The sequence below is a fragment of the Cynoglossus semilaevis genome, chromosome 17 (genome assembly GCF_000523025.1).
Source record: "Cynoglossus semilaevis isolate Cse_v1.0 chromosome 17, Cse_v1.0, whole genome shotgun sequence".
NCBI lineage: Eukaryota > Metazoa > Chordata > Actinopteri > Pleuronectiformes > Cynoglossidae > Cynoglossus > Cynoglossus semilaevis.
Genome location: NC_024323.1, coordinates 5,081,250 through 5,095,843, shown reverse-complemented (window position 1 = coordinate 5,095,843; position 14,594 = coordinate 5,081,250). Strand labels below are relative to the sequence as shown.

The following is a 14,594-nucleotide window of genomic DNA, read 5'->3' as shown; positions in this document are numbered from 1 at the left end:
CAAGCATGCATGATTTATTTATTTGAACTGTGGACATGAACTGCCTTTTATTGTAGCTTACACTGTATTTGATTCATATTATGAGCAAAATTGATACTCATGCCTAAGTGGTTGCTGTAAAAGAAAGGAAATATATATATATTTTCTTAAATTACCCCAAGATTTATTTCAAGTCTTGTTTTTCTAACCACCCCCAACTCTGAATAATGACACTTTTTGTAGCATGGCAGAATAGGACATAGCCTAATGTATTTATTACTCCATTTGATTACCTGACCTGAAATGGGTCAGGACAGATGATGAGAGTGCAGTTATTTACACACACACGTACACACACACAAAGAGAAATAGCTTGGTATTTGTAATTATATTATATGGGTAATTTAATACTTGTTTTTTTTTATTCCTTGGTGCAGATTCCTTGTGACCTGTGTATAATACAAACTGTTTCATGCAGTGTGCATGAAACAGCAATTTCCTTAATTCAATTAGCCAGATCTGCTAACAAGTCCTGGGTTGATTTTTGCCATTTTTTGCAGATGGTGCACACACAACTTATGTAGGCTGTTAGATGTGTGAGATCACATATGAAAAACTCGCCTGAGGTGTGAGGAGGAGAGTTAGTGGGAAGAGAAGAGAAAGGGAGAGGAGGGGAAAGAGCCTTGCATGTATCAATCTGGAACAATAGCACAAGAAGGCATCAGTTGTTCACCTTGAAATGCACAGAACGTCGAGGCTTCTTATCATTTCAGTGCACCCCCATTAGCAGACCCAGAGATCTAGATCTCTTTTTCTATTTTTTTGAACTAACAGTTCTGCAAATAACATATTGGTGATGGACTGCAAGTTAAAATGCTTTAAATATATATTTATACATATAAATATAATGCTTTAAATATATATGTATACATATAAATATATAAATGTTAATAAGAATTGGAAAATAGAGATGCACATGTGATGTGTCAGTGTGGTGTTGTGCATGGATCTATGGAATACCAAGTGCTGCCCTCCATATGATGCACATTAGGCCTTTAATCCCAGGCTGATCAATAGAGCTGGGGCTGAGGCTGGATGTTGCTCAGTGGGCTTGTGGTTGCCTCACTGCTCGTTTGTGTCAGCAGTGACTTTCCAGCATCAGTATTTTGAAACGTCTCATTTCAGCCTTGTGTAAAATAAACCATAATACAACCGCGTTCACTGAAGCGGCACTAACTGTGTTTTTTTCTCTTTCTGACGTTTTTTCATGGCTTTACTGCAATGTCTGGGCTTTCATTGTTGTTTTTGAAGACCTGATCATGATTTGGATTTTGATTTGCATTTCTCTGTTGGCAGAAAAGATGATCGGAGGCTCCGTTTTTGGCTTACCCAAAAGCCTGCAGCAGCGCTCGCCTGAGAGCAACACATAGATCTGTCGAAAAAGGGGATTATTATATGGGTTGCATTTGATTTCTCTGACCTGCCCTATCCGGAATTGGGATTATTTCAACATTCCTCGGAATGGAAGGACGGGATTTCGCCGCTCCGGCGCACCTCCTGTCAGAGCGGGGCGCCCTGGTGCACCGAGCCGCCTCTCGGATCGCTCCCTCGGGCCATAGCTCTGTGCAGCATGCCGGTCACTTCCCGCCGGGGAAATACTATCCCTCTCACATACCGATGGCTCCTCACTCAGGTTAGTGCATCATCTACGGCGTTGCTTTTGTTTTGTCAAACACGAATGGACCTGCATTTATCTGACGCAAAGCCGAGGCTGTTTCATATAAACACCGAGCAATAATAAGCAGCGATAGTATGACACCTAGGCAGATTTATGCACCCTAAAAATAAAATAAAACAAATGGTTTCTTAGGTGTGGCCTATTGACACTGTTCTCTAGTCAAATATCAACTAATAAATTTTCCTGACATTATGGACCCGAGACGAATTTCTGTTTACCCCGATTCAACATTTCAAGCTTACATATCTCCGAAGGCAATGCAGGCATCTTTGTTGAACAAACAGCCATTTGATGAGACAGGTAAATGCCAGGCTTTTTTGAAAATGGCATTTAATATCTGGGATAGTGTAGGAGCCGTGCAGGAGCACGCTGGCACACTTCGCTTTGCCACTGGCTCTATGTATGGAGCTGAATCTACAATGAGATATTGTCACTTCATGTTAAAATGATACGTGTCACATTGATGCCATCACTTACCCCCTCCAACCTGGGGCCTTACCCAGAGCCATAAGCAATCAAATGGAATGAGTTGGACGAACAGGTCTGCAAGGATGTCTTTGTGTGTGTGTGCGTGTGTGTGTGTGTGTATAGAGCTCTGTAGTATATGTATTGCAGCAGTAAAAGTCAATTCGCCTATATCAAACGTGCTTTGGAAGTGTGTGTGTGTGTGTGTGTTCGTGCGTGGGTGCGTGAAAAATGTGGTCACAGTGCATTTGTCAGGTTTAACAAGTGACTTGTGAATATTGTGTTTCCTAAATGTGCATATTTACAAATACGATTGCATACGTTTATGTCCACCAAATGCAAGAAGTGGGTTTCATTTTGACATGAAAGAAACTCAGAAACACTTGGAAAACAAATAAGGAACCATACAGTCCATACAGATGAAATCTGCTGATAATTCAATACACACCAATAAGAAGTTTTGATTATTTGCTTGGTGTTTGTGGGACTGTGGTAGTAATACCTAATACTGCATTGTCTCATTGTGAGCACATGTGAATGCAAACGTACAATTTTATGAAATTCTGTAAGAACTTTGTTTTTGGAAAATTCTCTTTTCTAAACAAATACCAACAACAGCAGCCTATCACAGTGGCCAATTCTGTCTTAGTCCTCAATAATCCAGTGTTGGTCAGGAAGTACAATATTGGCTGATGCACACACTGCTGGGCCGGAGTATTGGCACATACATAATTAAGAAGGAATACCAGAAAGTCACAATGCACCTTTTATTTATTTATAAAAATAACATCTTAGAAAAAAAAATGCACATATTTTAAGAATTGGATCACAATGCGTTTTTGTCAGCAAACCTAAAACAAAACAGGATTTTAGTATAAAGTATAAAGACACCGGTGGCATATTGAGTGCATCAAACACTTACACCTCTGGAACAATTCCCTTTGAAAATATGTAAATGTCACTTCTTGCTACGTGTTTATGATGCAGGAGCAGCGATCTGCCATCACGTGGATAGCAAAGGGAATGAAGCTGTTTAAGTGAAATCAGCTAAAGTCATAAATTAATTCTGTGCAAGGGCTGGCGGTGGGTGCTGTCCTATAAACAGGCAATTGTTTTTTGTTTTGTTTTTTTACTCCGGTATTGCATTTTATTTATTGGGGCATTTGCTTTCAAAATCCTATGAAAGTAACCACAGCAGTGTGGCTGCTCCTTCAAAGATATTTTTAAATGTGTGTGTGTTTTTTTTTTTGAGGATTCTGAATTTGTTTGTAAAATGGTGCTGAACATGAGGTATAATTAGTCATTCAGGAGAATTCATGGGCGTTGTTCACCATTCATCTCTTACCATTCATGTTTGCTTTTGTCAGTACTCTCTCTCTCTCTCTCTCTCTCTCTCTCTCTCTCACACACACACACACACACACACACTGCATCTGTACGGTTCTTATCATTGTTTTGTCGAGTGTGTGAAGGCTAATGCTGGCTATAAGGTACAGGTGCTTACTCGACAAGATTTGGTGTTTCTTTTGTAGCACGGCGCGGCACCGACACGTATACATGCACTGCAAATGTCAACACTGTTCAATGAGCAGCACAGGTGGGTTATTGTTCTCCCCTGTCTCACTGCTCACACGTGGGTGTGACTGGAGAGGAGTCTGACTAATATCCTCAAGATCTGGATGAATGAGGAACAGTGAGTCACTACTTTTCAGGTTACCTGACCTGGAAACTAGGAGAATAAGTTGACACGAGATTGAAATCATTCCCGACAATAACACAGTTTGAACTGACAGTTAAAGTTTATTTTCATTACCAGATAATTTGATTTTGGTTTTTGGTTTTTGGAGTCGACAGGTTGTTTTGCCAATAAAATAACAGAAAAAATTTCATTGCTGTGTCTGAGACTTGATACAGTTATGACATCATAAAATGTTTTTTCCAAAACAACAGTCGTAGACTACTGTCGCAATAACCAAAACACACCCACTGTGGATTTCTGTGAAATTTAATTTTCTAAATATTTTTCAGAAATTAATTAGTAGTAAATCACATAGGCTTTAAAAAAGTGGAGGATAATTGAACACAAACAGAATTGTTTCAAAATCCTTTTCCAAGTTTGGTTGTGTGTGCAAATTTAATTTATTGCACTAATATATTGTTAATTCATTCTTTGACTATTTTTGGATGATTGACAGATCATTTAGTCCACAAAGTGACAGCAAATGAAAACTAACATCTACATCTGTTCCCAACACCCGCACCTTAAATGTTTAGTTTTTGTTGAGAAACCAAACGTGTAGTTAACTGTCACACAGGATTAAAAAAAACCCCAAAACAATAAGCATATTAAAAAGTTATAAGAATTTGTGTGATGAGTGATGATTATTATTTAATTAAATGTCACTCAGAACCCGAACAAATGTTGCAGAAGTGCTTTTTTCAACTAATTTAGTTTTAATTGCCTTTGGTTTATTTTTAATGTTTTATTTTGCTCACGGTTGAATATATATTTATATTTCGACAAAAATCAAAGCCAAAGCTAATTCCTATTTGTGATTTATTACTAAAATGATTTTTTAAAAATGTATTAGTTTAAATGTTCAAACTTTATGACCAGGAAATGTCAAACATCTTGTTTCAGTCACTGATCAAATATTCACAATTTAGTAACACGAAGAAGAAAAATGACTGGAACGGAGTCACACTTATTCTCATTGACAACTGGTGACTCATTTAGTCTTTGCATTTAGATTATTTACTTTGCAATTCTAGAAGAACATTTAATTCAGGATTATATTTTTTCTGAAAGCTGCTCTGCATACCACTTCAGTTACATTTTTCTTAAATTTTGATTTAGAAATTTTTAAGCAGACGGAAAAATCTTTTTGTGGCAGATACTTTAACATGACAATTGTTATAATCTGTGTATTTAACATTTTTCTGTTTTGACAAAACCTTTGGTTTGAATTAAATGGATATAAATAAATACAAGTCCAACTCAGTCTGCGTGTGTGGAGAAAACTGTCAAATGTCTGTGGGTCATCTGACCAAACTGGCCACAGACTGTTGTTCATCTCGACAGGGTGGGTCATTAGAATCCCTTCAAGTGTCCCGTCTGCCATCTACACAAGTGAGCATATTGTTTGCTGGGAGTATAGGATCTCTTCACTTCCTCTGCACATTCTCCCTGGGGACTAACCTTCCACACAGGTTGATATGAATATTTCAGGCTTGATATAAAAGTGCACCCAGAGACACGTTTGTGATGTGGCTCTTGAAAGAACGTCTTTGACTTTGTGGAGGTATTTATTGTTAACGTATCCTTCACCCTCGCTCCTGAAAATTGTTGCGGCGGTTGTGACACCCTGCCTTGCCATTGTTCCTTGCGGGGTTTACAGAGTTTCAAATGAAATTTTCTCCTTATTCTCACAGATGTGTGAGGTTGTTTATAATCAGGAAAACAAAGGAAACCCACATGCAGTACATCCCCGTCTGTCCTGATGCTGAGAAACTGGCGGAGTTTCTGTCCGTGTGCATTTGCCCCTGTCTGTCTTCACCTACGGCAAGTCAGTCATTTGTAATGCACGTCAGGTGGTCGATTTATAGTTTGCACTCGCTCCGCGTCCTGGGAATGTGACATTGGAGTAACGTGTGTGTGTGTTCTCGCTGAAACACTGAGACAGGCCTGTTAACACATCTAATGCTTTTTAATAGAGCCAATTCATTTACAAGGACTTTGAAATAGTAATTTTATCTTCTGCTGGCTCGGGTTGGAGACAATCTCCACTTGGCTGCCAGGCCCTGGATTCAGATGTTGGCCGGTGTCAGAGCAGGAGACACAGGTCTTTACTGTTGGCATTTATGGCTGGGGCTCATCTTTCAGCCATATTGTTCTGATCAGCGTGTTCAGGCCGAGGTGTGGCTGCGTGAAAACGGCTGGAGGGCCTCAGCGGCTCGTCCGCATCCTGAGCTCTAAACACCCCACGTAATCGAAGGTCATATTTGAGTCATCTCGCTCGCTCGGCCTCTCCTTCCTTCACATCTCCTCTGCCTCCCTTCGCCATAAGCTACGCTATCTCTCCTCCCTTCTTCCTCTCCATCTCCTTTCTTTCCAGCAGGAAGATCCTTGTGTCTGGGAAGCAGTGGTCTTCCTGCCACTTCTGTTTTAGCCGCCCTCCCTTGCCCCAGGCCATTGTTGCAGACCCCAGCTTTGTGTGTTTTTTACGGCTGCTGTTAAAGATAAAAAACAATCCCTTCCACCCCCTTTATTGTTTTCTGGTAGGATGTCCCTGGCATTCCCTTGGTTTTTTTATGGATATCCAAGTTGTTTCTCCCTTCAAAGGTTAGCAGTGTTGTCTGCCTTCTCCTGTTTTATTTCCTCCAAAGGGGGAACAAATAACTTTACGGTGAGTTTTATTGAACATGTCATTGCTGGAACGTCCCGTAGGGTTTGTGGTCGTTGAGAAGACGCTTCAAAGACAAACACAGGTGTTTGGCAGAGTTCGAAAAGGGTTGGTTACAATCGTGGTCTTTAAAAGAATAAACCTCATTGAGTTGGTGAGGGTTGTTTGTGGGAAGAGAGGCTTCTTCTGCTGGGCCTTGGAGCTCAGTCACAGTTCGTACCCTGCCGAACTTTTCTCCCACCCCGAGCTTCATTGATTGCAGCAGTGTGGAGACATGCTCGGTGCAATAATTCAGGGAGCAGACCGCCTGGATGAATTGAAAACAAATCTTTTCTTTCTCAATGAGAGTGTTTACATGACATTCAGGGATAACCAGATTATTGCTTCATGCACAAATCAAACTAAATAGTCAATTTGGATATAGTTTAATCAGACAACAATCAAACTTCAGGATCTGCTGCCACAAAAAAATCAATTGGTACATCATGTGGCGCGTGTCAGGTCAAAAGTCAAGGCTGGGATGGGTGAGAGTGTTACTCTAAATGTATTTTTTGCACAACATTGCTATCAGTGAGGACTCTTTAGCTTGATAAAGTATTTATAATTTTGTATGTATTTTTCTTCTTCGATGTTTCCCACAAAATGTCATCAAATTTAAATCAACTCAAATCCAACGAGTAAGACATGTTATTAGTTATCACTAGCTGGTTATCAGTAGTTACAATAATTCTCCCTATGCTACTATTAGAAGATCGTTGTCCAATTTAGCCGTTAGCATTATCTAAATGCTCACTTAACATGAAACCTAAAAAAAGTCTAGTTAGAAAAATTCAGTATGTTTGACCTTCGAAATGCAAAGAATCCTGGCATATTTAGCCACCTCTCACATATATATAACATTAAGAAACCATTTGGGAGCCATCATGTTGGAAGGAGAGTGACATCACATGGGTATTAAGCCAAGTTCCAGGGGGCTCTGGCCTGTTGCGCCCCCTCCCTCCAGCTCTCTACACAGCAAGGTGAAGGCTTTTGGCCTGTTGTTGGGCTCATTTGTGGATTGTTGTGAGATGACACAGTTCAGACGCAATGTCACAGGAGTCCAGCCAAACGGCGGAGGTGTTGCTTGGCCTCGTACACCTGGGTGAAATAGCACCTTGCCGGGTGCTGCTGCCATCTGTCACCCTTCCCTGACTCCCCCAAATTACTTGTTGGTGAAAGGTCAGCTGTCTTATAAAGGGTAAGACCTTTGCGTGTTTGCAAATACTTTTGGTGACAAGGGTAACATCCACTTAACCGTTTCAGCCCAGTTCAGCCATTTCATCCTTCAAACTTGAGCAATCCACGAGTTTTGGTCTCATTATTTACCATTACCATTAGATCACTGTGCCAGATGTTAAATCATCTCTAAAAATGATAAAGAGCATCTCTAATTTGGGTTGAATTAACTAAAAAGACAAATGTCGCTTCAAATTCAATCACTTTGCTTACTTCTCGTTTTGACGCCAATCAGCTAAACAGTCCACAGTAGAAGAAGCTTAACTTAAAAAGTAAAAAAAAAAAAAAGAGAGAGAGAGTAAGAAATAGCATTCTGCTCCGCAAGAGGACCTTGGTCAGCCATTGGTCGTATCGTGTCAGGGACGGCCTCTTCAAATACACAGCCTCCCACACTTCACTGTATGGCATGGTGCCACGGAGCCCTTGCCTTGAGCACGGGGCGTGTACGCAGGACGAACACAAAGGAGACCCACGGGTGAGAGCGACGGGCAGGATGATACCTTCCCATATCAGATTTCAAAGACTTGGATCTCAAAACCTTCCCATTTATTTTTACCTTCAACACCAGGAAGACTGAATGTGCATTAAGAATGTACTATAACATGGCTAAAGTGTTTTGGTGCAGTGTAAGATAAACAAACCTGTGCACTCCAGAGGGCCGGGCTGAAAAACATGATGTTGCCAGATTGAGTAGGCTGATACATTGGCCCGGAGTCGACCACTGCTGTTTTGTTTGTGATTCGGATCTTTCCTTCTGGCTTACGCTCCTCTCTCTCTCTCACTTTCTGTCTTTCCTCCCCCTTGTCCTCCCTCCCTCTCCCTATATCAGGCTGCTTCTCATCAAGCAGCCCCAGGCCCACCTCAGCGCATGGCTGTATTGCATGTGACAGCTGTTCGACATTATTAACGGCTCAAGCAGAAAATCCAGATTATTTGTTTTTTTAATTTCAGTTTTATTATTGTAATTGCTCAATGAAAAGAACAAAAATGGGCCATTGCCCCATTGTTGTGAACAGATTTATGGTGAGTGACACGGGCGTATGCACGCATGTGTACGAGCGTATGTTTTTGTTTCTTTTCTTTTTTTTTTTTTTTTGAATGGATGAATGTGTGTGAATCCAGGGGTGTGTTCTCCAGACAACACCCTGCGCTGCAGCCGAGGCACCCTGCGGTTGGCAAGAAGCCGAGACAGGTGTCCTTTGTTAACCCTTAAATGTCTGGACCTATATCCAAGGTATTTAATTTTTAAAAAATGCAAATAAGTTATTTTAGGCCATTGTTTTTTATTCCCCTTTTTCATCCACTATTTGAATGAACATTACACGACAGTTGAGGCGCATCAGTAAAGATACCTGAAGAAACACACAAACATAAGCTTCAGGACACAGAGGTTTGTCTAGTTGGTCAGGGATTGCTAACAGCAAACAAACCACCAAACTGCAAACTACCGTAGTCCGGATGCACAGAACATCACCTTTGCTGATCGCCTTGTATCACTTGACTGTTTGTACTGCATATGACTCCAATGTCAGCTAACACCGTCCGGAGAAAATCTTTTATCTGAACAATAAGCAACAGCACCTGACTGTAGTGACATTTCAGCTGCACATGTGACACAAGTCAGTGGACAGGGTTTCAAAGTAAACACAGAGCTGGGCTGCACGGTTCGGACTGCGATTGTTTTCATTTGGGACGGCTGTTTAGCATAAAATTGTATCTTCTTGGATGTGGCTTCGGTTTCTTCTTCATGTATCTGCCCTGAATTTTTACACAGTATGTTGACTAAACAAAATCACAAAACCCCACAACAGCCCACTCTGAGGGTATTTGTTTGTCAGAGGAGTTGCTGGTCCATGTCTGAAAAATACTTTTTTTTTTTAAAAAAAAGGAAGGTTTTTGTTTTTTTTCTCTGACACGTTATTAAGGCTCAGGATTCACTTTGTGAAGAGAAACAATTACACAACCCGGCAGTTGTTCCCGTGCACCACTTCCTTTCTGCTCCTGTTTGTTTATCGTCACTGCATATCTTCTCTATTCTAGTTTCCACCTTTAATGCGGCCGACTATGATCCATGAATGTTAGATGCGACGGTGCTGGAGAGCCCACAGCCAAAGTAGATAAACTCAAATAATGGGCCACGATTCGGTGACTGTCAGCGGTGCAGTGGGTGGCAGTGACACACGGTCCTAGCAAACAATGAGGTGTGCTAAATATATGCAGAGGATTGTCATTAAATATACATGCCGTATGCCTCTCAAGAATGTGTCAGGTCTTTTGTGAGAAAACAAAGATTAGCATCAGGGATTCCATTTTAATAAGTCTCCAGAGACCAACCAACCAACCAGCCAACCAACCAACCAACCAACCAACCAGCTGCCTGTTTCTCAATCCAATAGGGACTTGTTGCTCTCTTTCTTATTTTACTCCTCTCCCGTACATACATTTCCCGGACATTTCCTCCCGTCGATTATAATGTAAACTCGTCCTCTTTTGCCTTTTTGCCAACTCTCTTGTTCCACACCAATTCTTCCATGTCTACTTGTTCTCCCTTTGGTGATCCATGTCTGATCTCTGCCTACACTCATTCCCCTTCCCTTCTACACATGTATTGTCTTCTTTGCCCCATTACCCTGCTACTTCAATCTGCATTTTCCTTTGCTCCCATCTGCCTTCTCTGACCACTAGGCTACACTGCCTCCTCTCTCTCTGATGCTGTGTAAGTGTCCTGAGGATCTAGGGCAAATGACTGGCTCCTTCAGCAACAGATGTGGGTTTGTCTGCCGCTGCTGCATGCATTAGCTGTCTCTGCTCCTCGTGCACAGCCACTGACCTGCCCTCTGCTGAGTGTGGGGGAGGGGACCAGCAGCCGGCCTGTGTGTTGCACAATGGGAAAGTCAGACAAACAGAAAGAGAGGACGATCAAATTTACATTAGGTTCACACGTGTCACATGCTGTCATACACGCAATTGATGCATCGCAAAAATATACAATACAACCACACGCACACAGACACACACACACACACATACTGTACATCACACATCTTGTTTCCCAGGAGGCTATGGGGCCAGTGGGACGGAGCAGTCTTGATCGTCTGGTTCATCTGTTTACATCTAATTATAGAAACAGGACTATTTTTTGCCACCGCTACTCCTGCTTCTTTATTTATACTCTTACGAGAGAGACCGCGAGGGCAGGAGAGACAGAGAGAACGGAGAGTGAGGAGAGAAAAAAAAACAAAAAACAAAGCTCTGACAGCCCTTTCTCACAATGGTGAGCGGTTATCTCATCCCCTCAGCACTGCTACAGTCTGCAGCATCACAGTACAGTAGAACAGGAGACAGTGGGGGAGGGGGAGAGAGAGAGGGAGAGTGTGGTCTTGTATTGTGAGCTCCCTCGCTCATCCTCTGTGTAACATGAATGTGCAAATTTACGAGAAGCAGCAGAACCAGTTTGGCAAATAAGGCGATGGCCCCCTCCACCCCCGCCCCCATTAGTCTACCTGATACATAAAGAAGACATTGTCCCTGATGAAAAGGAAATTATTTCCGTCCACTGGCTCCTTTCACAACGGGGCGGAAATTACCGTCCATCAAGACAGTCAAAACAAAAGGAAGTAGGAGTGAATATTTGGGATTAGAGCGGTATAAAAACATATCTAGTATTAAAAAAACACACACACACACAGAGAGGACTAGTGCACTGGTTAATCCTCCTGCTTGGCGGCTGATATCCAGTAGGGCTGCTGTTGTCAGGCAGGGTGGCCTGGAGCAGGACTCTGTCAATGGGATTTTGAGCTGCGTGTGACGGCCAGGTGGGAGCTAGAGGCTGAAACGTAGGGTCTGGGACAAACTGTACAGGTTGCAGCCTCTTGCAGGTGTTTAAATAGGGATTTCCTAAGGCCACATCCTGCAACGCCTGCTGGATGCAGTCGGAGCCAGGTGCTTCCCATGCCCCACTAAAAATAAGGAAAGTACTACATAAAGGCAGCGTGATTGCAGCCCATTCTAAAAGATGGCAGGTAAATTAATTGGCCGTGAGTACGTAACGCACATACCGAGATAAAGGTGCGCTGTCTGGCCGAGGCGTAGTGTAACGGCTGTAATGATGGCTCTATTGTACTGATGTTGAGGGGGGTAGTTAGAGGCACAGCCCGCGGGGCCCTCGCTGGAGGGCGGGATTGCTTCTGATTAATAGAGGAGAAAGCTTTGAAGTGACACACAAGTGCACCGGCTCACGGGCTAATGGCAATACCATCAGTATAGCTCCCTCTTCCTCAGTCCTCATTAACTAATGTTTCCCCAGAGCTACCTTACTGCCCCCCCCACTCATGCCTCAACTGCATTTGGGGCTTCTCCATTTTTTTGTGAAAGATATTTTAATGGTTCATGATTTGGCTGTAACTTCTCACAGTCATGATTTTTAAAAGGGTGATTCAATGGAGTTAACGTTTTGACCAAAGTAAAAAAAAAGGTTAGTTAAAGTGAATGGGGACATCACTAGCGCCATACGTTGGACAGAAAAAGCATTAATAATATTAATATATATATATATATATACAGAACGATGACCGATCTGTCAAAATTGACATGTAAATCATCATAATTAATTTGCGAAATTAACAATGCATGTTCAGAATAGTGTGCACTGTATATGGTAGTAAACCCACTGTCCTTTCTTTTTTAGTCGCTCTAAGCCACAGTCGATACACATGAGTGAGGGAAAAGTTTTAGTTTCACTGCCTCCACGTCAGCTTAAAATACATACAATATCATGTTGGAGTTTGACTTTTACATAACTTTGTTCACAAAATTGAAATGAAAGTTTGTTGAGCCAATATAACACCCACGTCTATGTATTTGACGCAATCGATAATAAAAGTACTACAACTGGGTCATTTCCTGGTGGTGGTTAAAAAAAAAGCGAGGACATACTTTGCTCCTTCAAAAGAAGCCGAGAGGAAAGAACCGGCAGCCGGAGGAGGCCTTCAGTCACACAGGTCCCTGCGCAGGTGAACTGTGGCAGCGGCTAAGGACTCATGGGATTGATGTGGCACAAGTGGGACATGACAGGGAACTATTCCCAGGATTCATTTTGATCTCCCAAACTGACAGACGGGCTGCAGCTGCAAGAGTGTGTGTGTGTGTGTAAGAGAGAGAGTTTAGGAAGACGAGGTGAGACGGCAGAGTTGAGTCTGTCAGCTGTTGCAGTAAAGTAAACTATTAGTGCTGGGAGAAGGCAGAGTTACCAGTGAAGAATTAGAACCACTTCTAATTGCAGTGAGGTTGGGCTATGATTACATGCTGGCTAATGCACTGACAGACCTCGCACTTGGCTGGCTCTCAGAATGCTGCTGAAATGGCTGAATGCCTTTTGGTTATACAGCATAATGGGCTGTGTGCATGTGTGTTTCAGTGCGCGCGCATGTGTGTGTATGTTTGTGATTACACTTGGTTTTTACATCATTTTGTTGGTGGGTCTGTGTGCGTGTGTGCGTGTTTGTTTTCCTCGCGTTAACCGTGATTGTTTGTGGAGTGCTTGTCATTATTTGCTGTGAAAACAACTTTTTCTGCCCGAATCAAAAATCAGCTGGCAAATCTGAACAGTATGGGATAAGTGTCCTTGTGTGAGTTCTGGGTTTTTGTGTACAGTGTGTGTGTGCGCTCGTGCACGTGCGTCTGTGAACATTCACAGGAAAGAGCAATCAAAGGAGCTGTGTTGTGGGGAGATTGTATAAAAGCAGTGAAAGCGGAAACAAGAGTGGCAGGCAGCTGAGAGGGCAGCGTGTGGGGGTGGACGCGGAGCCTGGTGCAGGTGCATATTTCTACCTCAGCTCGATGCATTTTATATTCCTCCCCTTTCTCTCTGCCCTACACCAGCACCAGGCTGCCAGTGAAGTGGTAAATGCAGTCTCCAACTCAAACGCCAATACATCCATGACAGCAATCAGAATAATAACACACAACAATGGCATTATACTGAGTTATGCTGGAAGTCGGTTGCATAAATAAGCAGGTGAGGGATTTAAGAAGCCCTGCTCATTTTTCACCCCCATAATTTCGCCGGCAGAACAGCCTGTTCTCAGGTGTGCTAGTGCCTCCAGTTTGCGAGGAGTTCGTGGTTCACTGTTTCGCAGTAAATCACACCACATTCCCGGTGTAAGAGGTGACGGTTTATGAGCTGTTTTTCCTATCAGGTGGTTTCTAACTAGGCAGATGCCTTAAAGCTGCAGTTTGTGTTTTCCCGAAGGTCAAAGTTTAGAGGCAGTTTTAAAATGTTAACAAGAGTATTGTTGTGTTGATTTCATCCCAGGTTAGTCATGGGTCATGAATGATCTAGATGGTTTTCTTAAGTGAAATTCATTCTAAAGGGCCTTTGGTGGTCTGCTCTGGACCAATAATGGGGAAGTCTGTCGACATCTAACACACACTGCTGTTGTTGGTTGGTCAGTGTTATCCAGATAACATGGCCATATTTGTTCTTGTTGCTGTTGGGGTTGACTGATAGAATGTGTCTCTCTTTTGTCCTCTGAACATATTAGTCATGTCCAACAGTGGTTCCAGCCTGTGCTGCTCCTGTCCCATGTCTCTGTCGTACATACAGCTTTGACATAAGGAGAATAGTGTCTCGCTTAATGAGCTAAGGGTGAAGAAAGACATGACGCTAAAAAGAGTACGCTAAACAACACATGCCACGCGTCAGGTTTGACGATGTTAGGTTCTTCTCGGTAGCA

The 14,594-nt window shown here is 42.4% G+C and overlaps 1 protein-coding gene across 1 annotated transcript in view; it reads left to right on the top strand.

Annotated features, from left to right (window-relative positions):
- Positions 1 to 14,594, top strand: part of bahcc1a (BAH domain and coiled-coil containing 1a) — a 68,991-nt gene that overhangs the window by 2,304 nt on the left and 52,093 nt on the right. Inside the window, exon 2 of the mRNA XM_025064516.1 lies at positions 1,336 to 1,672. Within this exon, the coding sequence (XP_024920284.1) occupies positions 1,501 to 1,672 (172 nt within the window). The 5' untranslated portion in view covers positions 1,336 to 1,500. The remainder of the gene's footprint in view (positions 1 to 1,335; positions 1,673 to 14,594) is intronic.